Genomic DNA, 27,984 nt, shown 5'->3' on the forward strand with positions numbered 1-27,984 from the left:
AAGTTTGATGCTCACGTTGGCTCAGGTCCTGTCTGCCCTCAATCCCGGAGACTGGATGGTAGTGTTAGACTTGCTGGACACTTCCATATCCCTGTCCTGCCACCCCACAGGCGTTACCTACGATTCACGGTAGGCCACAAGCATTTTCAGTTTGCAGTGCTCCCCTTTGGCCTTACCAGCGCTAGTCGGGTGTTCACCAAAGTGATGGCGTCACACATGACTCCTTTCCAGAAGCTCCTTTTCATCGTAGCAGTTCTCGAAACTGTGCTGTATCTAGCTTATCCTCCCGAGCAGCGAGTCTGGGATATGATACCTATGTTTCAGCCTCTATCCTGGATTTCGGTGAGTGACCCTGAGGCTGCTGGGACTCATGGACTCCTGCATTCTGCTGGTAGATCATACCAGATGGCATATGCAGGCTCTACAGTGGGACCTGTAGTTCCAGTGGGCGCAACATGAGGGGAATCTTTCCGATGCCGTCCAGGTCTGAGGGGACTGCGCGTCAACCGCAGTGGTAGCTAACAAACCGCGCTTGGGTCAGAGGCAGATCACTCGCCCTCTCCCCAACCAGACCTCCGTGGTGACAGGTGTGTCACTCCTGGGATGGGGTGGCCATCTGGGCGAGGCAAAGATCCGAGGCATCTGGTCTCCTGCGGAGTCCGGGCTCCGTATCAACCTCCTGGAGCTCCGTGTGATTCATCTGGCACTGAAGGCATTCCTTCCCTTTCTCAAAGGAAAGGTTGTGCAAGTGTTCAGACAGCACCACCCCCTTGTGGTACTGCTACAAATAGGACTGGGTGGGGTCATGGACCCTATGTCAAGAGGCTCTTCATCTCTGGACATGGCTTGAACGTCGGGGTATATCCCTGGTGGTTCAACACCTGGCAGGTTCTCTTGACACCAGGACGAACGAACTCAGCCGTCGATGCATGATTGTTCACAAATGGCATCTTCACTCTGAGTTGGTGCAAGGTCTCTTACAGCAGTGGGGGAAAGCCTTGGTTAGATCTGTACGCTACCGAAGAGACACTGCAATTTTGGCAATTCTGTGCGTTGGAATTGCCCAAGGCGGGGCACTCTCGGAGTTGCTTTTCGTCGCGAGTTGAACTGCGGATGCCTGTACTCCTTTCCGCTTTTTCCCAGAGAGCTGAAGACCAAGCGTGACCGGGCCTTAGTCATTCTTGTGGCTCTGGACTGGGCACGAAGAGTCTGGTACCCTGAGCTCTTGAGCATGGCAATCGAACCTCCGATCAGACTGTCTCTTTTGGAGGATCTTCTGTCGCAGCAGCAGGGGAGGATCCTCCACCTGAAACTGTCCAGCCTCCACCTCTTTGCATGGAGTTTGAGCAGCAACAGTTGACCGCTTATGACCGTCCGCCCAAAGTTTGTAACTTCATCTTGGCAGCCAGGCTTGCCTCCACTAAGACGGTATACACTTTCAGATGGAACAAGTTTGTGGCATGGTGCACAGCAAAGGCTGTGAGCCCCCTTTCTGCCCCTCTTTCAGAGATTCGCTGGTATATACTTTCTTTAGCCCAGCAGGGCTCTGCCCTGGGCACTCTTATGGCTACATATCTACCATATCTACCTTTCTTCGCCTAATTGCTCAGCCTTCTCTTTTCAAGTCCCCTATTGTAAATAGATTTCTAAGGGGCATTACTCTCCTCTTTCCTCCTTCTCTGTTCAGTTGGTCTTAACCTAGCTTATGTGCGCTCTTTTCAAAACTGTCCTCTCAGGCTCCTCACTCTGAAAACAGCTTTCCTTGTTGCCATCACCTCTGCTCGCAGGGTGAGTGAGCTTCTTTGTCTTAAAACCCTCCTTTTCTTGCTGTTCATCTGGACAAAGTAGTTATTCGCACAAGGCCCCCCTTTTCTTCCCAAAGTGGTTGCCTCTTTACATATAGGACAGACCATCACTTTTCCCACCACCTTCCCACCTCCACACCCTTCCAAGGAGGAGATGAGACTCCACCGTCTAGACCCAAAACGTGCGCTTTCTCTCTCGACCGCACAAAAGATTTCCGGGTGGACGATCAACTTTTTGTTGGATATGATGGGACCAAGAAAGGTCGGGCTGTGCAAAAATGTGCCATTTCTCGATGGGTTTTCCTTTGCATTAAAATCTGCCACTCCTTGGCAAAGAAGGAAGCCCCAGTGGCACTGCGTGCCCACTCAACAGCAGTGACGGCAGCTACTACTGCCTGGGGCGTGGAGTCCCACTCCTTGACATCTGTCAGGCGGCCACATGGGCATCTCTGCACACGTTCACCAAACATTACTGCCTGGACAGCCAAGTCCAGAGAGACTGCTACTTTGGCCATTCTGTTCTCCAGGACTTTCTAGTGCGAACTTGGTTCACAGACCCTCCTCCGGGGTTGGCATTGCTGGGATATCAGGTAAGGAATCTATAACTACAGTCTTTATCAGATGAACAAGTTACTTACCTTCGGTAACGATGCATCTGTAAGACAGATGTAGTTATAGATTCCTTGCCGCCCCACCCATCCTCCCCGGTCTGCGAACTGATCCCTAGGGATAGGCACTTTCTTCCGGGGCCCTAGTTATGTGCACCAGTGGTCAGTGTCTTGCATTGATCTGCGCTTCTGGCGTGTAAAGTCCTGTCCGAACTGATGTGAGCGCACAGTGGCCGTGTCAGACACCGCGACGTCATTCTAGCGACAGCAATGGACGCGGAGTCAACCGATGCCACCTACCGACGCACAGGGGTACTGCTAAAGAAATTGTCTCCGTATGCAGTCTGATGCCTGGGGATGATTCTAAAGATAAGGAATCTATAACTACATATGTCACTTACAGATACATTGTTACCGAAGGTAAGTAACTTGTTTGTTGATTTTTCAAGTTACCTAAGCTTGCACTTTCACGGGCACACACACATGACATTGTAATGTTATTAGAGTGTCTTAATTTTCTCTGGCAGCATTACAGATTGGGAGGGCAGTCAGTAAACGACATGGTGTTTAGGTCAGGCTTGACAGTGCAACTGTTACCTGACGTTTTAACCTACACCAATATTGTACAGTTCCTTGCTGCCATAAAAATGGCTATCTATTCCCATATTATTTACCTGTAATGCTTCATATTGATACAACATCCCTTTTAAAGCCAGGCCTATTGCCAATGTTTGTTTTCTTGTTTGTACTAAAACATCCTCATTGAAATTAAAACGCAGGTTGTCTGTGAAGAAATGCGAAACCAGAGGCACTTGGTAGTGCAGTAATCGAGGTTTGTGTAATGGTGGAAATGGGTGGAGCCTTTAGCTGTGGTGATTTAGTAATGGTCATTATCAAGGTGAGGGAGATGCAGTGGCATCGTTTGAGTGACCAGGTTTCACTGTTCAAGGCTGTAGAAAGTAGTAGTCTTTAAGGGATGACAAAGCCATGCGGGGTGGCCAGAAGTTGAACATGGTGTTTATAGGCCGCCATGCATACGGAGAGTGCTGCCTGCCAATCAGAAGACTGTCTTTCCCGGGAAACGGGGCCCTTAATTAGTAAGCAGCAAACAAAAAAAACAGACCCGAAATGAGGGCAGTAGGAAATGGAGGCTTTAATAGCCCAGCAATTTATAATTAGTCAGCAGCCCTTGTAAAAACAAATGGCTGGCAGTCCTCGAGGAATCTGAGGCCTGTAAATGATTGCTCAGCATTAAATGATAAAAAAAAAATACCAGGCACTTGGTCTACTACTTTACAGTGAACACCAAAACTAAAGTGCACAGCATGTCTTTTAAATTAAACACTCCGGAGAGCATTCAAATTGAAAAATATTGCAGAGTGCATGCCACCTGTCTAATTGGAAAATAGTGAACTCCACCGGGAACATGCAGCACAGGCAGATCAGGGAATAACCATGTAGGTTAGTCAGAGTAGAAAAGCTTAAAGGATCCATCTGTTGAAATTTAAATGCCCCTGTTCTAGCCTTTCTAGTGTCGAGCAAATACTGATCTTAGTTCTCACCAAATCCTACCTGGGCTTCCTGGAGCAAGATTGCCATGTCAAACCTTGATATGTTGCAAGCCTCAATCTTATTTTAAATATGAATCTTTTGCTGTCTCGCACAAAGCTTGTTTATTCTGTCATAAACATTATTTCAAAGCCTTAGGAATTCAATGCTCTTGTTTTCTAGGTAATCTAGCAGTTTCGGACAGTAGCTCTAAGCAGTATGAAGTGATGTATTCTTCAACCACTGAAGTGGCACGCAATGGAACCGATGCAGAGGTAGCATCGGCTAACGGAATGGATTTGGCACCTGGGGAGATTTCATATCCCTTGTATGAGTTTTCTGGTAAGTTTTGCTTTGATAGTAGCTAATGTCCTCCATTGCTTAACTTTTTTAAGAAAAGGTAATAGGCCACACACTATCTGGAGAGAATTGTGCTCTGTCTTGTTTGACAGAAGAATGTCCATAGTCAGTATTCCACAACAAACTGGGTTGGGTTATTGGTTCCTAGTTTAGGTCACATGTTTTTTCTAGACTGTTCTGGAAACTAATTTGAAACTGCAGCTGGTGTCTCGACAATGTCTTGTGCCCAATTCACATGTTTTCATGTCTGACTATCTACTCTGATTGCCATGGTGTTATCAGAGGTAACCCCAAGGATTGAAAGGCCCAATTTGTTTATTAGTAAAGCATATTGGCAAATCATAAAAATTTTGGAAATGGCAGGGTTTACACGTTGGAAGAAAAACCTGTAATGAATCCAGAAATTGAAGGTGTTCAGTTTTTAGGTCTCACCTATTAGAAACCTCAAGCTGGCGGGTTGCGAAAGGCCTATTGTGGGCTTACGAAGAACTCTGCTGACTTTAAGCTGCCCATTGCATACCTTTGGTTGGTTGTCTCACATTTGGCTGCTTTTTATTCATTGGTTTGCCTACTGCTTCCTGTGTTAGTCCCTCCCCTGGAAGATAATCTATTTCCATCATTTTGATTGGCTGACCAATACCCATCACCTGGTTAATTTAGGTATCTGATTTGTTTCTTTGGTTAAGTATTCCATGACCTGAGCTGTGTAGGAAAGGCCACCCCTAAAATGACCTGCCTTCAGTTTCTGAAAAAACGGATTACTTAGAGGGCACAGAAATGTAGCCTAAAGAAATGCCAGAATCCTGATAACGTAGAGGGCAATATATAGCTTGGATGATGCCAGCAGGCTGATAATCTTGGCTATATATCGTAGCAATATATACCTTTCTGATAAGTGTCCATTTCTTGCGAGAGAGTTCCAGAACCTGCTGTACAAAGTCAATGTTAAAACCCAGGAAACTCATTGATTTGATAGGTAACAAATTCTGATTTAAGCTTGTTAATCCCGAAACCCCCTGTTTGTAAGTGATTGTGTCCTAGCTAGGTTCTGGAGGCGAACAGACAGATGTAATAAGTAAATAACATATAAGTAATTTGTCACCTGAGTTCCCTTGGAGCGCATCAACTGCACCACAGTTCACATGAACTTGTTGAAGCGCCAAGGAACGGAAGAATGTCTGAAGGGGAGTGCTACAAACATGTACACCTGGCTGCCCCCCCGAAAAGCTGCAGTAGTCCGCATTGTAGTGGGAAAATGGGAATTGTAAAATAAGTATGCTTCACAGCGTAACTCAACATCCAATAGTCCAGCCGTAGGATATCTTGCAGGAGAAGGAGACCCTCCATCTTGAAGTGGCGATACAGCAACCACTGACCTCCCTGAAGTTTATCAACGTTTGAATGCCTTGGGTTTTTTTTTTTTTTTTGTGCGAACAGGAAATACTTGAAAAATCCCCAGGGATGTAAGAGGTAAGGAACAATGGCCCCTTTGTCCAGGAATGTACTCGCCTCCCGTGAAATCAAAAGGCTGTCTGCTGCTGTCAAAATTTGGTTTTAGGTTGCCTTTATCTTTACGAGGCTGAGTTGTAGGGATGGCCAGATACTCTCTTCATTGATTGCTGGTTCTTATCCAATGAGGAGAAAGTTATTAAATTTCTCAGCTCTTTTAATAAATGGGTCTCCAAAGAGTCCCCATCTGCTAAAGGGTCTGCTTCCGATGTAGCTAGTATGCCCAGTTTGAGGTTAATCTTAATTTAGAGTGAACATCTTAACTCTGTAGAGAGATGATTGACTTTCCAAACAGCGCATGTTGCTGTCTGCCCCCAGTCCTCCTCAGACAAGTGATGTACTGTCAGTGTCTCTGACTTCCTCAGTCATTTAAAGCATTTTTGTCAGTGGCCCAAATTTATCTAAAAGCTTTTCTTGGCATGTATTCTAGGAATCGTTGATCCCTTTTTGGTATCTTTAATAAACGTGGCAATAAAGTGACCATCTTGCCATCAATCTCTGGTATCATAGTGACTTCTTTAACAAGAGATGGGCATGGGTAGTCTGACCTAAGGAGACCTCGGAATCCTTTGTCCCATAGCTCCGAGAATTCCATTACGCATAGTGGGTCGCTTTTTCTGATGAAATCCACTTCACTGTGCACACGTGGTTATTGTCCGTGTTCAACATACCTTTTGACCATTCTCTCCACTACAGAGCTAATCGAACCAGAGTCACTTTGGTTGCCATGGTCGACTGCGCCCTTTTTGGTTGTCAGAAATATAATGATCGAGATTACCAAATTCTTCCCCATTACCAACATCATTCATATATATGGTAGCCCATCCTGTTCAAAGCGGATATCCTCAGATTAGGAGGAGCTGTGAGGATCCAGAGTGGTGAAGGCTTATTTTAGAGAGGCCAGCCTGAATCTTTCAAAGGCGTTGGGTGGAAGAGGACTGTTGCTTGGTTTTAGCCATAGACTTAGCCTTATGCTGAGCCTTTGGAGACTCCAGAGGTTCAAAGGGTCGGGGGGGGGGGGGGGCCCTGGTCTTCCACCAACCAGTCAGGGATGTGGGGGGAATCCTGCAGCAGCGCTTAAGGGCACCAAGTCTTGGGCAACTGCCCACTGTAGGGTTGCATGAACTGCAGTAACAAACTCATCATCCAGAAACATGGCCAACATACCATCTCACTCCACTCCTTCCACTGTGAGATCAAAAGCCAATATTAAAATTTAGACTGGCGGCAATAAAAATGTTAATAAGAGCCAGCCAGTATATGATGGCAAAAACAGTGCTGTGGGTGCAGATGTCTTTAGATTTTATGGGTCGGTACAGAGCATCTGAATTGTAATGAGAAACAAAAGCTCACCAGGCAGTGGCACAAAGTCCAGAAAGTGTAATTAAGGGCTAAAACTAATTTCTTTCAGTCACAGTAAACAAAGGAGGCAGAGATGCATTTGCCGCTTGTCTGTGTAATGAAAGCAAGTCTAGCGAGACAAGAGCGTCCTACCACACCTTAGTAGCACCAGCAGGCAACCACACTACGCAGGGCCCATAAAGGCATTCAGAGGTGTCTCTAATGGGCTGGAGCATGGGGGAAGCCCATGACCTGTCCTAAATTGTGTTCCCAAAGCTCGTAAGCCCAAGACCGCTATGCTGCAACACTGATCATGCAGGCGGCCTTGACACACCTGGCAGGGATTATGAGCACCAGTGCGGTGTGGGAGTCTGGGAATGGACCTAAATATCTAGAGATGAGACTTGATCCCTAGTTAAAGTAATAATTAAACCAAGCAATAAACACAATGTCCTGAAAATTAATCCTATATATCTACCACCGGAATATTCCTCAAGGAAAAGCACTTGCGGCTGATCAGCAGCTAAGAAAGGTAAGTGGTGTGCCTGGGCGATGGTGTGTGAGGACTGAGCCATGTGATTGGTGGTCTTGGAGTCTGCTTGGACTCGTGGGAAGTGTAGCCACTTGAATTGTTCATTTATAGTGTTATCGTTGGCGACAGCTAAATATGTGGAAGAAAGAAGTCGAATCTGAGCCTCTGGTCCGAACATAGAATTGAACCAATAGACCACCATTTCAAAGATCTGTGTTGCTAGCTCCGAACAACTTTGGTTACTCGAATATTGGAACTTTCATAGATTCCCATAGCTTGTATCATTCCCCGTCGTCGGAATGGGAGTCTCTGTAAATAAAAAAATAACATAGCAGTAGGTACAAAAAAGAAGAAAAGGCCTTGGCCTCATCTCATTTTGTAGCATATCCACCTCTTTTTGTAAAAGAGACCAAAATAATGTAGCAACCAATCAGATTAGCCTCACCCCATAGAACCTTCCTGAGAGAACCTCAGATTTTCTACCGCACGTTGTGCTAAGGGAGTCTCCTTTGAGCTAGGCTCACTTCAACTGTTTTTTTGAGCAGTTTTTTCTTCAGGATTATTTTATATTTCTTCTTGGAATGTCTGACAAAGAGAAAAAAGCTCTTTTTTTAAGGCTTGTTCCATCTGTGGTAAGAAAAGGTTGTATGTGGAGGACAGGCATAAAGACTGCATTTACTGCCTGTATCCGGACCACAAGGCACCGGACTGCAAGATCTGCCGCACCTTTTACAAAAAGACTCTCTGGGACAGTGAGGGTCGCCTTCTCACCTGGCTCCACAAGCTGAAGTCGAGAAACACGGTCAAGTGACAGCGAAGATTCGTCATCTGCCACTTCGTCCAGAAGGTCAGTGAAGAGGGGTAGGACTTCCTCATCACTATCTACAGAGCGTCACGCAAAGGCCGAAATGATGATAGTCAGATGTGGTGTGACCTCTCACCATATCTAGACCAGCTGCCTCAGAAATCCAAGGTGGAAGGAAAGAAAATCTTGCAGGAGGGAGCGGTTACATCAGCTGAGATTATCAACTGCGCAATGGACATTGCCATGACTGCGTTTGCAAGCAGGCGCAGCTGTTATACGTCGCCAAGGCTTGCAAAGGGCGACATGGTTCCAGCCGGAGGTCCAAAACAAAATCCTGGACCTTCTGTTTGATGGGGAGGCATTATTTGGTAAACATATTGATGATGCCCTCCAAGACATCAAGAAGGATACGGAGACAGCAAGATCCTTGGGAACCCTACAATATCGAAAGGTTCCTTTCCGTTGAGCCAGAGGAAGAAGTGCTACAACCTACAGGGGTTCATACCAGCAGCAACGATATCCTTCTTATAATTCAACGCCTCAGTCTTATCGTCCATTGTGAGAAAGTGGCTCTGTATATACTGTTCCTTAATAGGTACAGGGTGTACAGAGTCCACAGACCCCAAGGGTTTAACAGAGGTTAAAGTTAGATATAACCTTACTCTCCAAAGTGGTAGCCTGGTCGAGCAGTAAGGCAGTATCAGAGGACGTGTAAAGCATTTGTTGTACACACTCAGTCAGCAAATAGTTCCACACACTCAATAACTGAACTCTAGGCCAATGGTTTATATATAAAAAAATATATGCTTGTTTTATTTTAGAACCAACAGTTGGAATTAAAATATACTTTCTCGACAGGAGATGTTTCATAAAAATACTTTTGTATATGCAATTGACTTTTTAGTAAACAGTTACAAATAGTTGCAGTAGGCAACTCTATTTCTAAACACAATACATTGTGCTCAATGGTAATTCAGATTATATGCAACAGATTACTTGGTAGATTACATTTGTAATTCCAGGCTTGGATCCTAGATCCAGTCCTGGGTCAGTTCTCAGAATCAGCTGTTGAAAGTCGACTTTGGTACTGTAATGATTTTTAACTAATATTTAGCTATTTCAAAAGTGAGCACTTAAAAAATATTTCAGAGCAAACAATCAATGATTCCCTATGGAAGGAAATGTAGGTTATCGTTACTTTTGTAATCCAGTACTGGGTGTCTGGACTCAGTACTGGGACATTTATCCAAAACAGGTAAGTAATTACGTTTTCAGATGTTATACGATTTTTGAGGAATATTCAGAAATTGCAGAAATCAACACTTAGAAGAAATTTCACAGAAAAGCAGTCAATGGTTTCCTATGGAAGAAAAATGAGTTAAAGGTAAGTATAGTTGTGGGTACTTTTCAGAGTCAGTGCTGGGCACCAAGATCCAGCACTGGGAGCTCACCTAAGAGCAGGTGAGTAAATTCGTTTTTGGTACTCGGCTGATTTTTGGTGAATATCTTGAGTTTTGAAAAGTTCGCACTTAGAAGAATTTCCAAGAAGAAGCCAGTCAATGTTACCCTATGAGGAAAATGAAGTTAGCGGTTTAAGGGTAAGTACTCGACTGGCAGAGTTGAAGTTCTGGGCATAGACTCAGGGGTCCCCCAGTGTCAGTTAGGTACAGTCAGTTCACCCTCAGCGGTTTCAGGACGGCCGGGTACAGAGAGTTAGGCCCAATGATATCCTATGAGGGATAGGGAGGCCTGGGTTGGTGGCTGCTGTCGGGCAAGCCACGCGGCTGTGGGAGCTGGGCTCCTGGCCGCTTACTCTGGGGAAGTGGGTTAGAGTAGAGTTTTCACTGCCAGGGCCACTCAGGCGGCTGGCTGCAGGGTGCTTTTGAGCTGTCGGGCGCTCAATTGATTTCTATGGGAAATCTCCGGATTGAAAAATGACTGCAGGCTCGGGGACGAGGACTCTTTGGGTGCCACCACCACTTCGAGGGGTATGTTGGATAGTTGGAGGATAGGTAGGTACCCCGGGATTGGGCACAGAGGGCCGTGGGGCGCCGGGTGCAAGGGTGCCTTTTGATGTCGGAAATCTTACCTCTTGTTGATCGCGGTTGGGGTGGCACTCTGTTCTGAGGCTGCAAGCGTCTTCAGGATAGTCGAGGGGGGGTCCTTGGGTGCCGGACTCGGGGGTCACAGTCGCCGTGGGGTCGTCCTTGTGGGTTTAGTTCACTCCGGCACCGGCCAGGCTTGGCGGGTGCAGAGTGGGCTGGGATCGCGGTTCTGGGCTGCTGCCAGGGGTGAAAGGTAGGTTCTGAGTAGAGCCTCTACTCATGGGAGTCCCAGGGGATTAGAGTTCAAAGGTAGCCAGGTCCTCCGGGGTTTCTGAGGTTGCTAGCCACAAGAGATGCAGGGTTTGGAGCAGGAGCAAGTCCGAGGTCGACAGGCCGGTAGGGCTGGGGCCAAAGCAGTTGGTGTCTCCCTCTCCTTTGCAGCTGCAGGGCAGGTCTTTTCTTCTCGCTCTTCTTGTAGTTTCGGAATCTGGAATCTGGGGAAGGAAGGTTCAGGGTGCCCCTAAATACTAGATTTAGGGGCGTTACAGGTAGGTGAAGGCCAGGGACCAATGGGTCCTTGTCCTGGGGTGGATACACCCCCTATCCTGCCCCTCTCCTGTGGGAGGGGGGCAGTAGCCTAATCCTGATAGGGTAGGGCCTCCCATCTTCAAGATTGCGAGAGCCCAGAGATGTGCTTCACCTCGCCTCCCCCACCTGAGGGGTGGGGTTGGCAGGCTGGCACATCCCCTGTCCTTGTATGGGGTTTCCGGCCAAGCTTCCCGCCAGAGTGGGGGGTTGCAGTGGCCTGGGGAAACTCCTAAAGGCGGCAGGCCTTTGAAGCTTCCCTTTGCTCATCCTGGGGGAGGAGATCTATCACCTCACCCAGGATGTGCATTGTTGCAGGCCCGGGAGAGCAGGGGCTCTCCCACCCAGGGGTCCAGCAACGTGTCTGCTGTGTGGCAGCCTGGGCAGCCTCAGAGCAGACGTGGATTGTAGGAGGGCATCTCTAATGCTTGGTACATTAAATCTCACACTGGCATCGGTGTGGGTTTAATGTGCTGAGAAGTTTGATACCAAACTTCCCAGTCTTTAGTGTTGCCATTATGGTGCTGTGGAGCTTGTGTTTGACGAGCTCTCAGCACCATGTACTCTTAAATGGCAGCACTGCACTTACAGTGCCCGGGAATGGACCGGGGTACTGTAGGGGCACAGGGCTCCTGCTCCTGTGCCCACACCATGGGCATAAGGCACCCAGCCAGAGGGGTGACTGACATATGCCATGGCAGTGTAGGTGGTGGGCATGGCACACAGGGATGTGTTCCATGTCGACTCTTTGTTTTGTCTTGTACCCAGACACTCAGCCTGCAAAGGCAGTGTGTGTGTGTAAGGGTACAGGGCCCCTAAGGGTGGCACAGTGAGTGCTGCAGCCCTTAGGGGTCTTCCCTGGTCACAAGGCCCTGGGTACCTAGGGTACCATTTACTAGGGGCTGACATGTGGCCAGGGTTTGCCAATTTGGAGTTTGTGTGTTTAAGGAAGGAACATAGGCCCTGGACACCTGATTGGCAGGAGTCCAGGGTACACTCAGTCAAAGTACATTCAGCAATTTAGCAAAAAGTGGGGGCATACCATGCAATAAAGAGGGCACTTTCTCACATCCATCTTGCTATCAAAGACCAGGCCAGACCTTTTCTTTCTCTAGGTCTAACTCTAGAGGGAAACCGAATTGACAGGGACGTGACACCACTAGGCGACAATAGCGGCGTACTGGCTCTTCCTGCTGTACCCCCCTCCACGGCAACATCTGTGTGGGGCAGGGTATCCCAGTACCTCCGCAACTGGCAACGGATAACATCAGACCGTTGGGTACTCCACTTCATTCAATGTGGTGATACGCTGAAGTTTGTACATCTTCCACCTTCCAAGCCCCCTGCCGCCATGCCATCGAAACATCTGCGGCTCGAAGTTAATCAGATGCTCCTCAAGGGAGCTGTAGAACCGGTCCACTTTCTCAGAAGGGAGAGGGTTTCTACTGCAGATTTTGTCTGGTCAAGAAGACGCTGGAGAAGTGGCGCCCCATTTTGGATCTCGGGGAGCTGAACACCTGTCTCATAAGACAATCCTTTCGGATGCTATCTCCAGGACATTTTACGTCTACTCCACCCTGCGGACTTTATGGCCACTCTCTATCTTGAGGATGCGTATTTTCACATACCCATTCATCCAGCCCACAGGAGGTTTCTACGGTTTTCAGTAGCCAAGAGCTACTTTCAGTTCAAGGTTCTACCTTTTGGACTTCGGTCTGCTCCGAGGATCTTTAAAAAAGTGCTGCCGCCAGTGGCAGCCTTCCCCAGGAAGCAGCATTTTCAGATCTTCCCCTACCTGGACGATTGATTGCTGAAGGCCCCGTCCAGACAGGCAGTGGAAGAAACAGTTGATGCATGCACGTCTGTTCAGCAATCTGGGCCTGACTCAACAGGGAGTAGTCATCTCTGTCCATTCAAGGAAGCGAGATTCCTAGGGGCCATCCTGGACACGTCTCTCAACAAGGCTTCTCCATCCCTCGAAAGACCAGATAAACTGATGTCCTTGGCTCGACTGAGAAGAAAGTATCTTTCAGTTCAGTGCTTGGAGCAATTTCCTCTTGTGTTCCTTTAATACCTCACTGCAGGTTGCGGATGCGTTCACTTCAGGAGCAACTCGACCTGCAATGGCGACAAGTGGACGGATACTTTGTCGACAACGTGCTGATCACTCCTGCCATGAAAGGCTCCCTTGTGGTGGACGAAGGAAGAGAATATTTTCCAAGGTCTATCCTTCGTAATCAATCCAGCTGCTCAGGTATGCCTCGCTGGAAGGCTGGGGCGCGGTGCTGCAGGACTTGCATGTAAGCGGACATTGGTTGCCACAGCACTGCCTTCTCCATATTAATCTCCTGGAACTCAGGGCCATTCGTCTGGCTCTACGGGCCTTTCTTCCACGGCTGCAGGGATCGGTGGTTCTAGTCTGCACGGACAACACCACAGCCATGCACTATATAAACAAAGGGGGTACCAGATCTCGTCCGTTGTCACAGGAAGCCCGGGAGTGGGCTATCCTTCACAGGATATCACTGAAGGCGGTGCATCTTCCAGGAGTACTAAACGAAAAGGCAGACCTGCTCAGCAGGCTGTCGTCAGTCAGCCACGAATGGGAACTGAACCAGACTGTCTTGCATTAAATTTTTCACCGGTGGGGCAGACCCTCAATAGACCTCTTTGCAACCCCAGAGAACAAATTAGGTCAGTTTTACGCCAGCAAGCTACACCATCACGGATCACTGGGGAATGCACTTTCGATAGCCTGGTCAGGTGCATCTGTATATGCTTTTCCCCCAATTCCGTTGATACCCAGAGTACTTAGGAAGATCAAAACGGAGCAGTGCAGGATGGTCTTAATAGCTCCAGCTTGGCCGAGGCAGTTCTGGTTCACGGGACTTCACCTACTCTCCCTGGTCATTCCTGGCTGCTACGGATGGTCCCAGACCTTCTCACGATGTCCCAGGGCCAGATCTGGCATCCGGACCCTCACTCCTTACACCTATCGGCATGGCTCCTGAGCAGCGAGTTTCTTGGGCTAGATCTCTCGGAGGAGATTAAGGAGGTGCTCTCTCAGGCCAGAGCTCCTTCTACTAACAAAACATACCTTTTAAAATGGAAAAGATTCTGTATCTGGGGTCTGCAGGAGGTTTTCGACCCTTTTTCATCTTGACCATCTCAAGTTCTTCCATATTTCATGTCTTTGGCTAAAGTGGGGCTGGCTCATTCATCCATAAGTTCATTTGGCGGCAGTTCCTCGCGAAAGACGCACTGCATCTGGACCTTCTCTTTGGTCAGCCAGGATTGTCAAGCAGTTCCTCAAAGGCCTCTTTAGAGTCTTTCCTCCTGTGAGGCCTCCTATGTGGCATTTGAATTTGGTTCTCACCCAGCTGATGAAGCACCCCTTTTAGCCGATTCATCGAGCAGATCTGAAATTCCTCCCTTGGAAGGTGGCACTTCTCCTAGCTCTCTTCTGCAAGAAGAATGTGTGAGTTACAGGCTGACGATCCAGAAACCCTTCCTACAATTAAAGAAAAATACAGTGATCCTAGGGACTAACAAGGTTTATCCCTAAGATGCCTTCAGACTTTCATTTAAATGAGCCGGTGAGTCTTAAGGCTTTCTTTCCTCAGCCCTCTAAGCCGGCGGAAAGAGCACTCCACTCTCTGGATGTGCAGAGATGTTTGAAACCCTATCTGGACCGTACTAAAGAATTCTGAAAATCTTCTCAACTGTTTGTTTCGTTTAGCGCTCCCTGCAAGGGCTTGCCCCTGTCCAAGCAGGGGATTGCTCGGTGGGTGGCCAGTGCTATGTTTTTGTCATTCAGCAGCGGGCAAACCCCTGGAGGGTAGAGTCCGAGCACATTCTACAAGGTCCATGGCTTCTTCTACGGCCCTCTTTGCTGGGGTCCAGATCAAAGATCTCTGCAGGGCTGCAACTTGGAGCAGCACGCACACCTTCACAAGACATTACTGCCTGGAGGCCTCGACACAGGAAGACACGGCTGTAGGCCAGGCAGTCCTGAGGAACCTCTTTCATTGAGTGGTGAGCTTTCCTTTCTTCCCTCCCTCCCTCCTTTCTTTCTTCTTGTTAGCACATTTTGATTTTGGATTAATATAAGTATTTACTATTCTTAAATGTTATTGCATGAGAGGATAGGGAGACACAACGTAGAGAGCAAAATGTGCTTCTGACTGCTAGCTACTCTGATACAAGCTACGGGAATCTATGAAAGTTCCAATACTGGAGTAAGAAAACAAGTTACTTACCTGTATCTTTGGTTCTCCAGTATTGGTAACTTTCATAAATTCCCATGCGCCCACCCTCCTCCCCTGGGAAAGCTCAGCCTTCAGCATGTTTTGTTATACTGTTACACAACAGATACGAAAATCTGAGGCTCTGGGGTTCTCTCAGGAAGGTTCTATGGGGTGAGGCTAATCTGATTAGTTGTTGCATTATTTTGGTCTCTTTTACAAAAAGAGGTGGATATGCTACAAAATGAGATGAGGCCTAGGCCTTTTCTTCTCTTTTGTACCTACTGCTATGTTATTTTTTATTTACCGAGACTCCCATTCTGACGACGGGGAATGATACAAGCTGTGGGAATCTTATGAAAGTTACCAATACTGGCGAACCAAAGTTACAGGTAAGTAACTTGTTTTCTTCTCTCATGGGTCTAAATGTTGGAAGTATAACATCTGAACGGTTCCTAATGATGACCATGACGCAGAGAGGGATTATGCCAGCACTAAGGTTGGCTCATCATTTTTTTAGCTTTCCTTTAAATTCTGTCTAGCAGTCTCTAGTGCTACATCTGACTTCTTAATCCATTTCATTCTTTTTTTATGCTTCTTGTCTTTTTCTCATGAACTGATTGAGTGCTGGCACTTACCCAGTGACCATTTAAGATTATGAGATCTGAAGGAACCCGACAGACCTGTTCTGCACATAGAATTAGGAGTGAGGGTTGGTGGGGATGTAGTTATTCAGGTTTATATTTTTGGGATCCGCATTTGTGCACAAACTGTGGGACAGTTGTTTTGCCACTGAGACCCATTAACTATTTTCTGCTGTCTCTACTCTTCCCATCCCCCTTGTCATTTTAGGCGAAGGCAGTACAACAGTTCCAGCAGCAGTGTCTGAAGAAGATCTCCGAGAATGTTTGAAGAAGCGGCTCGAATTTTGCTTTTCGAGGTATATTGCATGATTTGAACGGGTGACCGATGTTTTGCTAGGCTTTCACAGAGGCTGCGAATTTTAACGTAGAAGCCCTTTTAGTTAACAAGATTTCAATGTGGGAACTGCTTGTGACCTAGTTTGGTCAACATAACAGAGTACCAGAACAAATTCATCCACAAAAGCAGCCTTACTGTGTAAACATCATAAGAGGAAATGTACTGTAGGAAAGCATACGCAAGCCACCAGGCTGCTTTGCATGAGCTTGGCACGTAAAGGTTATTTTGTTAACATTTTAACATGAATAGGGCTTGAAACCTGAGCAAATAAAAGGACCTCCTAAGATCCTTTTTGTCCACACCACCCCATATTGTAGTTAACCATCCCTGTGTGCTGATTGGAGTCTAGGTGTAGGTGATGTGCTCGTACAGGACAAGTGAGACCAGGAAATATGCAAAACAATTGTTGATTTCCACCCTTGAAGGGTTTTCTTTGTCCCGGTAATTTTTCCAGAAGCGTCTGGGTCGCACTTTCATCACTGTGATACCTACAGGCAGCTATACACTCTGCAAGTGCTTCATAGAATTACTGTGTAATACACATCTTTGCTGGGCATTTGGAATGTTAAGGCATGGTGTTGATAAAAGCAAGTGGTTAGACCTGGTTATGGACTGATTGGTGGCACACAGTTCCTACATCCTGTACCTTAGGAGCCATTTGTTGTCCTAGGCAGTGTGTCACTTGTCTGCGATTACAGAATGGTATTCACAACTACTACAGCTTTGAGGTTTTCCAGAGATGTGAAGGTAGCCACAATAAGCATGCCTTCCAAAAAAACTTCCTCTCCTCTTTCTCTGGGGCAGCTGGTCATGGTTATTCTATGATGAAATAGCGTGAACATGTTGAAATAATGGTTCCTGTTCAAGTCTCCGGCAGATGACTGGCGACACTATAGCAGACTGTTAATCCGCCTTAATTGTTCCTCCTTTGCAGTCTCTGGGGCAGCTTCTGCCTTTCACGTCTTCTAGCCTTCCCTGCTTTATTCTTCATTATGATTCTGCAGAGTTCTGGCTCTGAACCAATCACTTGCTTATATTATGAGATCTGAAAGGCCATGGGTAAATTTATTTACATTTTTACTTTTTCAACATTCAGATTATCATTTTCATTGCCATCACATTGTTGATGGTAAAGAAAGTTCATTAGTTAAAAGTGTCTCGCTAAGCGAGGTCATGTATCTGCATTTCTAAGTTATATTCCCACAGTCTTTGCCTATCAGTTGTACTTATCCTGTGTTTATTATCTTGGAATGTTATGCACTTTCAGGCTGCCGAAATTGAGATGCCTTTAGCATAACTAATCTGATTACTTCTACCTGGAGAATCTGGAAACCTCACCAATGCTGTGTAGCAGCACAGCACGTACATGTTGGTCCACGACGATATCTTACATTTTCAAACAGAGGAGCTATTTACTTAAACAGGCTTCAAGGATTGCAGAAAACCGATGTTGGTCACAGACCTGCACATGGTGTGTCTGGGTTCAGGCCAGGAGTTTAACTTAAGCGACAAGTTTTCTCTCATGCACCTGAAAGCAGTGGGGACTGGGAAGCGAAGCTATACTTTACACTACATGAAGAGTAGAGATCATCAGAAGTCCCACTCTAAGAAGCTGTTTCTGAGCAGTTGGCATTAGCAGTCTAACTTGAGGTTGAAGTTGTTGGTTAAGTCCAAATCGAATTCTGAAGTCAAACATAAGCAAAACAGGTCTCTATTTTGCTCATCCAGTTCAAGTCAAAGGAGAAAATGTAAGGGAGTCATGTTGGTAGGTCTTATCTGCAGTCCCAGACTGCAGAGCTACCCCACCTGTGCTGATCCCAGTGTCCTAGAGTTTCCCAGCTCGGCTCCGACACTTCAGCAAATCAAGGCCCACAGAGGCTAGCCTACAGCTTTTTGGCCCTATTCCGGCTCCCACTGGAGTGTTTAAGGGCCCTAAGAATCTCCAGTGCCTTCTAATCAGCGAGCACCAGCAGGGCATATCCCAGTGCAGTCCCATCCCTTGAACATGTTGTGGGTCTAGTGCAGACACCTACTCTGGGACCTTAACCTAAGCCCTACTCTAACTCGTTGATACTAGTCCCATCATCACCAGGAGAGGATCAGATTCTGGATCTAAACACATTTCAGCCTGATGTCATACTGCTTAATCACTAAAATGCAACTGTATTTTTTATACACAGCCTGATTCTGCCCCAATGCCTCCACCAGTCTGGTTTACCCAACAGTCTCCTTTATCTTTTTAGCTTAGACTCTGAACAAGGTATACCACCAGCGGGAGTTAATGGCGAGATAGGGAATGGTGACCTTCCCCCACATTATGATCAGTTTTAAATGGATTTGAGAAACCGGTGGCTTTTGATACATCACCTGGTGCAGTGTTGGGCTCATCACTTGCACACCTGATGGAAGAGTGCGCCATTTGACGTTGTGGTCAAACAGGAAAATGACGTCCTAGATTTGCAGCTGCCCTCTATAAAGACGAAGAAAGATATCCTTACAGAAACTCTACAAGCCCAGGCCTGCAGCATCTGAGCACTTTCCCTCTGAATCAGTGATTAGGCTGATGGCCAAGAGTCTCGCACTGGCAACCCTGATTTCCTCATCTACCAGGCTCTCTGTAGCAGGATGGTGGTGGAGGCCTCAACCACTAGGGTTACCCCAATTGTTTCCCATGACTGATAGGAAGCCCAATATAATTGAGGCGCTTTGAAAACAAATGTTCGTATGCCAGCTTGGTGCTGAGGTCAGTCTGTGCAGTCAGTATGTTGGACCTGTCTGCATGCCCGCAGGGACATGGCTGGCGTGGTCTTGCCAGAGATTTTGGGATATGTTCGGTCTCTCAGGTCCAAATTGTTTATGATAGGCAATGTATGTGATTTGTGTTGACCTAGATACTACAGACTCCTTGTGGAGGGAGTCTAAGGCCAGCTTTGTCCTCAGTCACCATTTGTAACTTCCACGGTTTGTGCAAATCTTGCTCACACATGCTTTCTGATGGCTTGCATCTTTTTTGTGAAAAATCTGATTCTGCCCTGGAGTGTTTTAAGAACCTTACACGCACAGCAGGTGTTGAATACCAGATTTCTACCTACCTAGACAGCTGCTTTGCCACTGTCGAACCTCTTGACACAGTTGGGTTACACTTAATTGAAGTGGCACCAGACCCTTTAGCTGAGCCTGACATTCATTGAGGCTATCCAAGACATGGTGCAGTCCAAAACCTTTCATCCGCCACAGGGAGCTTGGGATATCAGCCACAGGGCGCTTGTGACATTCTAGCTTTGATTCTGGTGTGCCAGACTCAATCCAGGATGTCGGTGAGGGCAGCAGTGAGGCTATGTCAAAACCCTTTTAATGGGGCCATGGGATATCCAGGAGCTACTGGGCTTAACCGTAGCCGTGTGGCAGATGACTGATTTTGGGGTGTGTGGGGTTCCTCTTGTCTTTACCAGGCAGATCTGGGCTTCCCAAAATCGAACCCAGAGTCCTCCATACAATGCATCATTGCAGGCACACTCACCCAGTGTACTTTCATAGCACATTTTGGGTCCAGCACTGTTACCTCTGCATTGTATCTTTACAGTACACTCCATCTGCACACACTGAAGCTTTTCTATGTTAAACTAGGGTGTGTTATTTCAAAGCGAGTGCCGCATGCACATAGTGAGTGTGCTGGCAGTACAATTCTTCACCCTTCATGTATTTTACTTCACACAGGCACACATAATCAGCACATGCTTCCCCTGTACATGTGTGACACATAACTACATCTCATGGATGGTATCCCCCTCAGGCAAACACCCTGCTCATGTACTAACCACACATGCACTGCACAGCATTAAAACATCCTTATACTGTAATCGTACGAGGCACATATACAAATAATGCAGTCCCTAACCCTGCGCTATGCATCACTCCACAACTTAACTGATGTAGGCCAAGGGTGAGTTGAACACCGCTGGGGAACCTTTTGAAAAGGTGAGTGAGCCTGAAGGCCTCACTTGGTTACTCCGGTGAAAAAATTCCTGTTTGCTACTACTGATCACCACGCAGCATGCTGCCACCATCGCGCTCGTTTTGATTCAATCCTGGTGAAGACGGTAACCTTCCACCTCTGATGATAGCGCTTTGGGGGCCCTTCCCGGTCCAACAAGATCAGTCTGTGAGACAGGCCTTTGTCATGGCGCACATGCTTGATCCAAGTTCTCCACTGACAAATCAACATCGGGGATCCAGACAACCGTACAGTAGTGGGCACTCAGGGCAGTGGTACATGTCGCTTAGTATGCAAAGGACGTTTCTGTCCCAACAGGCTAATTGGCATGTTAGCCTTCCTTGTGTCCTTGGAGGACTATTCCAGGTGACTCGTGTAAGCTCTACAATAGAATGGAACTTCCAGTGGCTTAACACCAAGGTTTAAAAAAATTTAAACTGCTCACGAAATGCCGTAATTTAATGGCTGTTTAAAAGCAATTGGTTTGGCAGGCTCCTCCTGTTCTCTTCTAGTGCTGGTTGGGGTGACTGTCACTACTGGGTTGGGGGGGTTATTGTGGGAGGTGGACTCTGGTCTTTGCAGATTTTCGCCTCCATATCAGTCTGTTGTAGGCCATTCATCAGGTGTTGATGTCCTTAAACCTTACCTCATTTTATCTTTGTAATGGGTGTCGCCACCTTCAGATTCTTTTTTTTCTGCCGTGGAGAATAGCACCATCGTGACTAACTTCAAGCTACAGGCAAAATAAGCAGCAAACTGGGTTTTCGTAGAAGAAAATATACAAAATATCGAAAGAAAAGGGGTATTGGAGAATTCTGTTGAATGCTCAGCATGAAATGCAGAAGACTTTGTTCCATTTTTACCCACAGTGCCATCATGAGTTCGCAAAGTGGGACATCCATCAGGTCTGTAATCTTTGTTTGCCAATAAATGGCAAATCAGACTCCTGTGAGGCCTGTGCAGAGTTTAAATTGAAGACCCTGAAGACTCAAGAGGAGCAAAGGCATGCACGTTCAGCATTGCAGCCCAGGAAAAGGCTTTGTTTCTGGGCTGGTCGTTTTTCGGGGGGCATCTCTAAGATGCCCACTGAGTGCATTTTTCATTAAATCCCACACCGGCATCCATGTGAGTTTAATGTGCTGAGAAGTTTGATACCAAACTTCCCAGTTTTCTGTAAAGCCAATATGGTGCTGTAGAGTTTGTAATGACAAACTTCCAGCACCATATACTCTTAATGGCATTCCTGCACTTATAATGTCTAAGAATTGGTTTAGACACTGTAGATAGTGCCGCCAGCTAGAGGGGTGGCTGACCTATGCCAGGGCCGTGGCTTGCAGGCATGGCACACAGGGATGTGCCTTGTTGACTCTTCACTTTGTTCTACACCAAAACACGCAGCCTACAATGGCAGTGTGTGTGAAAAGGTACAGAGTCTCTGTGGGTGGCACAATAAGTGCTGCAGCCCTTGGAAACCTTCTCTGGCCACAGTGCCCTTGGTACCTTATAAAAGGGATTGACATGTGGCCAGAGGTGCCAATTTGGGGTACAAGGTTCAGTTATGGGAAAGAACACAGTCCCTGGGAACCTGATTGGCAGGGACCCAAGGCACATCAAGCCATGGTGTATCAGTAGTCTGTCAAACGTGTGGGGGTGGGGTTACTGCACCAGAAACCCAGCTTCCTACACAGGCGACCTACCAGATTCACCCAAGAAAGGAGCAACACAAGTAAACAGGGGGAAGTCCTACAGTATGTCAACAGGAAGCTCACAAAAAAGAAACTTAAGATGGCCACCAAGAGGGAAACTTCCGGGTAGGGTGTCTGTGTAAGAAAGTGCCCCTTTTTGCATGGTTACCCCCGAACTCTTTGCCAGATACCTGATGCCAACTTAATTGAGTGTGTGCTGGGATCCTGCTAACCAGGCCTCGGCACCTTTTCTTTCCGAAATCTGTACTTTAGTACCCACAATTGACATACCTCTGGGCCACCTGTAAGTCCCTTGTTAAAGGTACCTTTGGTACTGAGGGCCTTGTGACCAGAGAAGGCCTCTGAGGTCTGCAGCATATATTGCGCCACCCTCAGAGACCTTTCACCCCAACTCTACCAATGCAGACGGGTTGCTTTGGTGCAGACCGAACCACAGCGTTGACATAGCCCACATCACTGTGTACCATGCCCACCAGCACTGCCAGGGGCCTGGTAAGTCACTCCTTTAACAGGCCATACAGCCCTAAAGGCAGGGTGCACCATGCCCAGGTGAGGGAATAGATGCAACCGCAATCTGCCCCTACAGTGCCTGTGCCATTCACAGACACTAAGTGCAGTGAAGCCATTTTTAGTACATTGCTTGGGAGATCAACACCAGCTCCATGATGACTTTAATGTATTCCATACTTCCCAGCACATTAACCCCACACTGATGCCTGTGTTGGATTTAATAAATGCCTTCAGAGGGCATCTTAGAGATGCCCCCTGAAAAACAACCAATTCTGGTGTTTCCTGACTGTCTCCCAGCCATCTGCCACCACCAGACAGGGTTCTTGACCCCTTGGTAGAAAGCCTCTACTCTGGGTCCGGGAACAAAGCACATCCTGTGCAGAGGTGTCGTACCTCCTCCCCCAGGATGGGTAGAGTCCTTGAAGAGGGAGCTTTAAAGGCCTGCCACCTTAGTTGGCTTTCCCCAGCCTTTTGCTGCTATCAGCAACTTGGTCCCACCGGTTCTGACCCTCGTTTTGGATGGGAGAACTGACTGGAAAACCTAGCCAGGAAGGGAGGGGTGCCCACCTTTGCCACCCCGCAGGTGGGGTAGGAGAGGTGAAGCACACATCTCTCTCCCTGCCTTCTTGTAGTTAGGAGTCTCCTCTAATTAGGAAGAGGCTAATGCCCTCTTCCCACGGGAGGGTGGCACTAGGGGGCGTGGACACCCCAGGGAAGGGACCCATTGGTCCCACACTGCATACACCTAAATCTAGTATTTGGGGACACCCCTGAACCTTGCCGCCTCACATTTGACGTGAACAGAAGGACCAAAGAGCCAAACTGCAAAATGAGATTTGGCTCTTGCTCTACTGGCCTGTCTCCTGCTCTGAACCCATGAGAGCGGAACCGGGCGTGTTATGCAGCCTCAAAGAACCCCGGGAGACCTGCCCTGCCTTCAAAAAGAACTCCTGTGCCCCGTGGGCACCGGCTTTAACCAACCGAAGCCAAGGACTCCAGATTCCACTAGATCTGTGAGGTCTCACCACTCTGTACACGTTGCCCAAGGTAGTGGCCCAACATCCCAACGAGGTCCCACCAGCGATCCTGATCAGAGTGCCAGCATTTAACAACCTCCACGACCTTCACCTTGAAGCCTACAGCCTCAATCCGAATTGTTCGCCCAACTGCGACCAAAACCAGTGAGAAGAATCCGACACGAAAGGACACCCCTCCATCCACAGCTCCTGTGACCTGAGCTGCCTGACCGACTGTGTCCAGCAACTCTTCAAATTCATCCTCCAGGTGTTGGTTCCCTTTCTCCAGTCTTCTGGCTCCAGCATTTAGTCCTTTTCTGTGACGGTCTTCCATTGAATTCCATTGGGGTCCTGACACCACCTTTCCCCTGCCCCCTGCACCGCTGGTGCTGTGGACTTTGTGGTAACTTGGGACCCCCATTGCCCTGATCTTACCCCTAGAAGCTTGGCTCTTGAGACAGTGGCCTGCCTGTGATCAGTCCCCAACCAAGGTACCTCCTAGCACTATTGGCTTACATTTGCACTCTGCATCCTAGTGCCGCTGGTGGTGCCCCTTGAGGGCCAACCTGAACCTCGGGGAACCTTGGGTTCGAGGCATGTGGGCTGCTGAATTCATATCTGTGCATAGATCGCCGCCTAGTGTTGGGTCCGGATGTTTGCACGTTGTTGTCCTGGAAGAGTCTTCGAAGTATCCTTGGATAGGTGACTCCTCCCCTGGACTACAGTGCGCATGGGCATCCTCTCCATCCTCAGATTGTTTTTTTCCGCCATTGGGTTCGGATGTGCTATCTTAGCTCAAGTTAGGAAAAAATTTTGTCGAGGCCACAAGGCCTTTAGTTCGCGTCGGTACTGTTTATCGATCGGTTTTCGATACTCTGTTAGTTTACTAACTTTCAGCACCGACTTTGTTCGCATTTACCTGCCCATCAACTACTTCGACGATGGAATCGAGGACGCCATTCAAAAGGTGTCCGGTATGTAATGCGAAGTACCCACACATCGACGTCCATCCGGTGTGCAACAAATGCCTTTCGCCGGACCACGACGAGTCGACATGTATGGCCTGTGCCCGGTTCCGTTCAAAGAAGACTCTGCGGAATCGTCGAGCGGCGAGGCTCGAAGCGCAGCACGCGGCACCGGCCCCAGCTGACATCTTCGACGACGCGGACGACGTCGAAGAAGTAGAAGTCTTACCCTCCAGTCCCGTTTCCGACCAAGAACCCGGATCGGACGGGGCCGACGAGTCACTCTTCCACAGAGGTGAAGACGACACCGAGGTAGGAGACGACGAGGAGGCCTTAGGGGCCGAAGAGAGTAGCTCCGATGATGAACAAGGCCTACCTGTTCAAACCGAGAATTCACCAGTGCCACAGACTATGGCTCCGGTCGAGGGATCGCCTTCGGGCCTTACCCGAGACCTATCACGCAGTCCTTCGGCCCCGCCCTCGGGCCCGGCCTCGGACGTTCAGCGGCAGCCATTACCGCTTAAGCCAGCTGGTTTCCCTTCCACGAAACCGAAACCGAAAGCTGCTCAGGTTCCTACGAAACCGAAACTGAAAGTGGCGCTAGTCGGATCGAGGCCTTCAACACCTTCGACGCCGGCGCACCGTGTCGGCACCGACCGCACCAAGGGGGACTTCGGTGCCGAACTCGAGACGGGCGACATGGGAGTCGACAAACGGAAGAAGGCCATCGGCGCCGAAAAACCTGCTCGGTTACCGGCGTCGACGCCACCGACACCGAGGGCCGTCCCGCCTGCTACGCCTCGCAGCACTCCCTCGACGACACCGAAACCTCACGTGTCGAAGACGTCGACGGTGATCTCCGCACCTCGGCTCGATGCACCACGGGCGCAGAAGATATCTGCAGCCGCCTCGACGACCCTGGCGGGGGCCACGACCTCTAAGGCGCCCCGAGTACGGCCTGGCGCAATGCCAGGCTGCAAAACCAAGGCTGCCCTCCAGGACCAGTCGGGTTCGATCGATCCAGCGGTTTCGTCGGTGCCGACCAGCATTACCTTCGGCTTGCCTCCATCCACAATCCCGAAGGCGTTTCAACTCAGGACACAGGCCACCAAAACTGCGGTTACGCCTGTCGAGCCGTCTCCGTCACGCGTCATCGACGCCGACACTGGCAGGATGATTCTCCACGACCGAAGGATAACTTCGGAACCGCCATTGGAACCTTTCAGGATCCCGCTAAAGAGGAAGCTGCCTGTGGACACAGAACCTCTCCTGTATGAACCCTTTCATTCACCCTACCAGGATCCACACCGGGCCTCCCCCACACGCTCCGACACGGATGCATTGGAGGACTACATGGGTGAACAAGTCCCCTACCATGTGGACACGGACCCTGATGACCAGCAGGACCCTGACCAAACTTGGGGCGACCCTGCAGACCCCAGTGCACCTCTTGATGCACAGGACCCACAACTATATGGGGCAAAAACGTCACCCACAGAGGATACTGCGGCGTTCAACGCTCTGATTGAACGGGCGGCGAACAACCATGATGTACAGCTTCACTCTGATATCATCGAAGATGACTTTCTAATGGACACCTTTGCATCCTCAGAAAGACATGTAAAGACTCTGCCAATGTTGAAGGGGGTCCTTAAGCCAGCCACTGACATTTTCAGGGAACCCACCAGGGCACGAGTGATAAACCCCAGGATCGATAAGAAATACAGATCAGCACCTGGGGATCCTACTTACATCAGAGGACAATTACCACTCGACTCCATCGTTGTGGCGAATGCCCGCAAGAGGGCACACTCGCAGACAACGGGTGACGCTCCTCCCCCGGACAAGGAGTCCAAGGTGCTGGAGACCTCCGGCAAGCGAGTTGCCGCACAAGCTGCAAGCATATGGCGCATAGCTAACACTCAAGCGCTCCTCGCTCGCTACGATAGGGCGCACTATGACACAATGGAGCAACTCCTTCAACACCTCCCTGACCCCTACAAAGAAGGTGCAGAAATCCTTATCAGAGAGGGACAGCTACTCACAAATGCTGCCATCAAATGTGCACTAGACGCTGCTGACACGGCTGCCAGGGCCATCAACACTAGCGTCATCCTACGACGTCACGCCTGGCTACGTATCTCAGGATTCAAGCCTGAGGTACAAAACAATATCCTTAATCAGCCCGTCAACCCCGACTTTTTGTTCGGGCCTGAGGTTGACGCCACCCTCGAGAAGATAAAAAAGGACACGGACACTGCAAAGTCCATGGGCGCCCTACAAACTCAGTCCTTTCGGAGCGGCTCCTTTCGTCGCCCCGGAAACAAGGGAGCAGGCAGAGGACAGGGGTCACAACAAACATATAACAAGGGTAATACGCAGACCACCTACGATAAGAACACCCGAGGTGGCTATCGTGGCTCCAGTACCAAGGGCAGAGGACGTGGCTACGGCAACACCAGGTCCTCCCCCAAGAACAAGCAGTGACGCCCTCTCCCTTCCTCCCGACCACATAACACCTGTCGGGGGAAGGCTACAACGGTTCCTGTCCACGTGGAACTCCATCACCACGGACAGGTGGGTCAAAGATATTATAAAATACGGTTACTGTCTGGAGTTAACTTCCACTCCACCCACAATACCACCAAGAAACCGTCCTATGTCCTCAGAGCACTTGACGCTCTTACAGCAAGAGGTAGAAAGTATGCTTCTAAAAGGCGCTATCGAGGTCGTACCCGTCCACGAGCGGGGCACGGGGGTTTACTCCCTCTACTTCTTAATTCCAAAAAAGGACGGGTCGCTCAGGCCTATATTAGACCTGAGACCCCTGAACCAGTACATTCTTTCGGAGCACTTTCACATGCTCACTCTACAGCAAGTCCTTCCGCTTCTCCAGCAGGGAGACTTCCTAGCATCACTGGACCTCAAGGATGCGTATTTTCACATACCCATCCACCCCTCACACAAAAAATACCTCAGGTTCACTGTTCAGGGGCAGCACTATCAGTTCAAAGTCCTTCCCTTCGGCGTGACAACAGCGCCCAGGGTTTTCACAAAGTGCCTAGCTACGGTGGCGGCACATTTACGGAGACAGCACATACACGTCTACCCCTACCTAGACGACTGGCTCGTTCAAGCGAGATCGGCCCAGCAATGTGCAAGCCACGTGTCCCGTACCATTCACCTTCTTCACAGTCTGGGATTCTCACTAAATTACCCAAAGTCTCATCTCCAGCCCGCACACGTACAACAGTACCTAGGTGCGACTATAGACACTCTGGCGGCCACAGCTCAGCCAAATTTAGTGAGGATCAACGTCATACAAGCGCTGATCTCCAAGTTCAGACCCAACCACTCGCTTCCAGCGCGAGTGTTTATGCAGTTGATAGGCATGATGGCCTCCTGCATCTTCATAGTCCCGCACGCGAGA

General features: G+C 48.6%; 1 protein-coding gene across 3 annotated transcripts in view; it reads left to right on the forward strand.

The window, feature by feature from the left end:
* Positions 1 to 27,984, forward strand: part of LARP4 (La ribonucleoprotein 4) — a 248,711-nt gene that overhangs the window by 66,439 nt on the left and 154,288 nt on the right. For all 3 annotated transcript variants that reach the window (XM_085654536.1, XM_085654538.1, XM_085654537.1), the window contains 2 exons: positions 4,145 to 4,303; positions 16,235 to 16,322. In XM_085654536.1, the coding sequence (XP_085510662.1) occupies positions 4,145 to 4,303; positions 16,235 to 16,322 (247 nt within the window). The remainder of the gene's footprint in view (positions 1 to 4,144; positions 4,304 to 16,234; positions 16,323 to 27,984) is intronic.

Source organism: Triturus cristatus, chromosome 4_1 (assembly GCF_964204655.1).
Source record: "Triturus cristatus chromosome 4_1, aTriCri1.1, whole genome shotgun sequence".
NCBI lineage: Eukaryota > Metazoa > Chordata > Amphibia > Caudata > Salamandridae > Triturus > Triturus cristatus.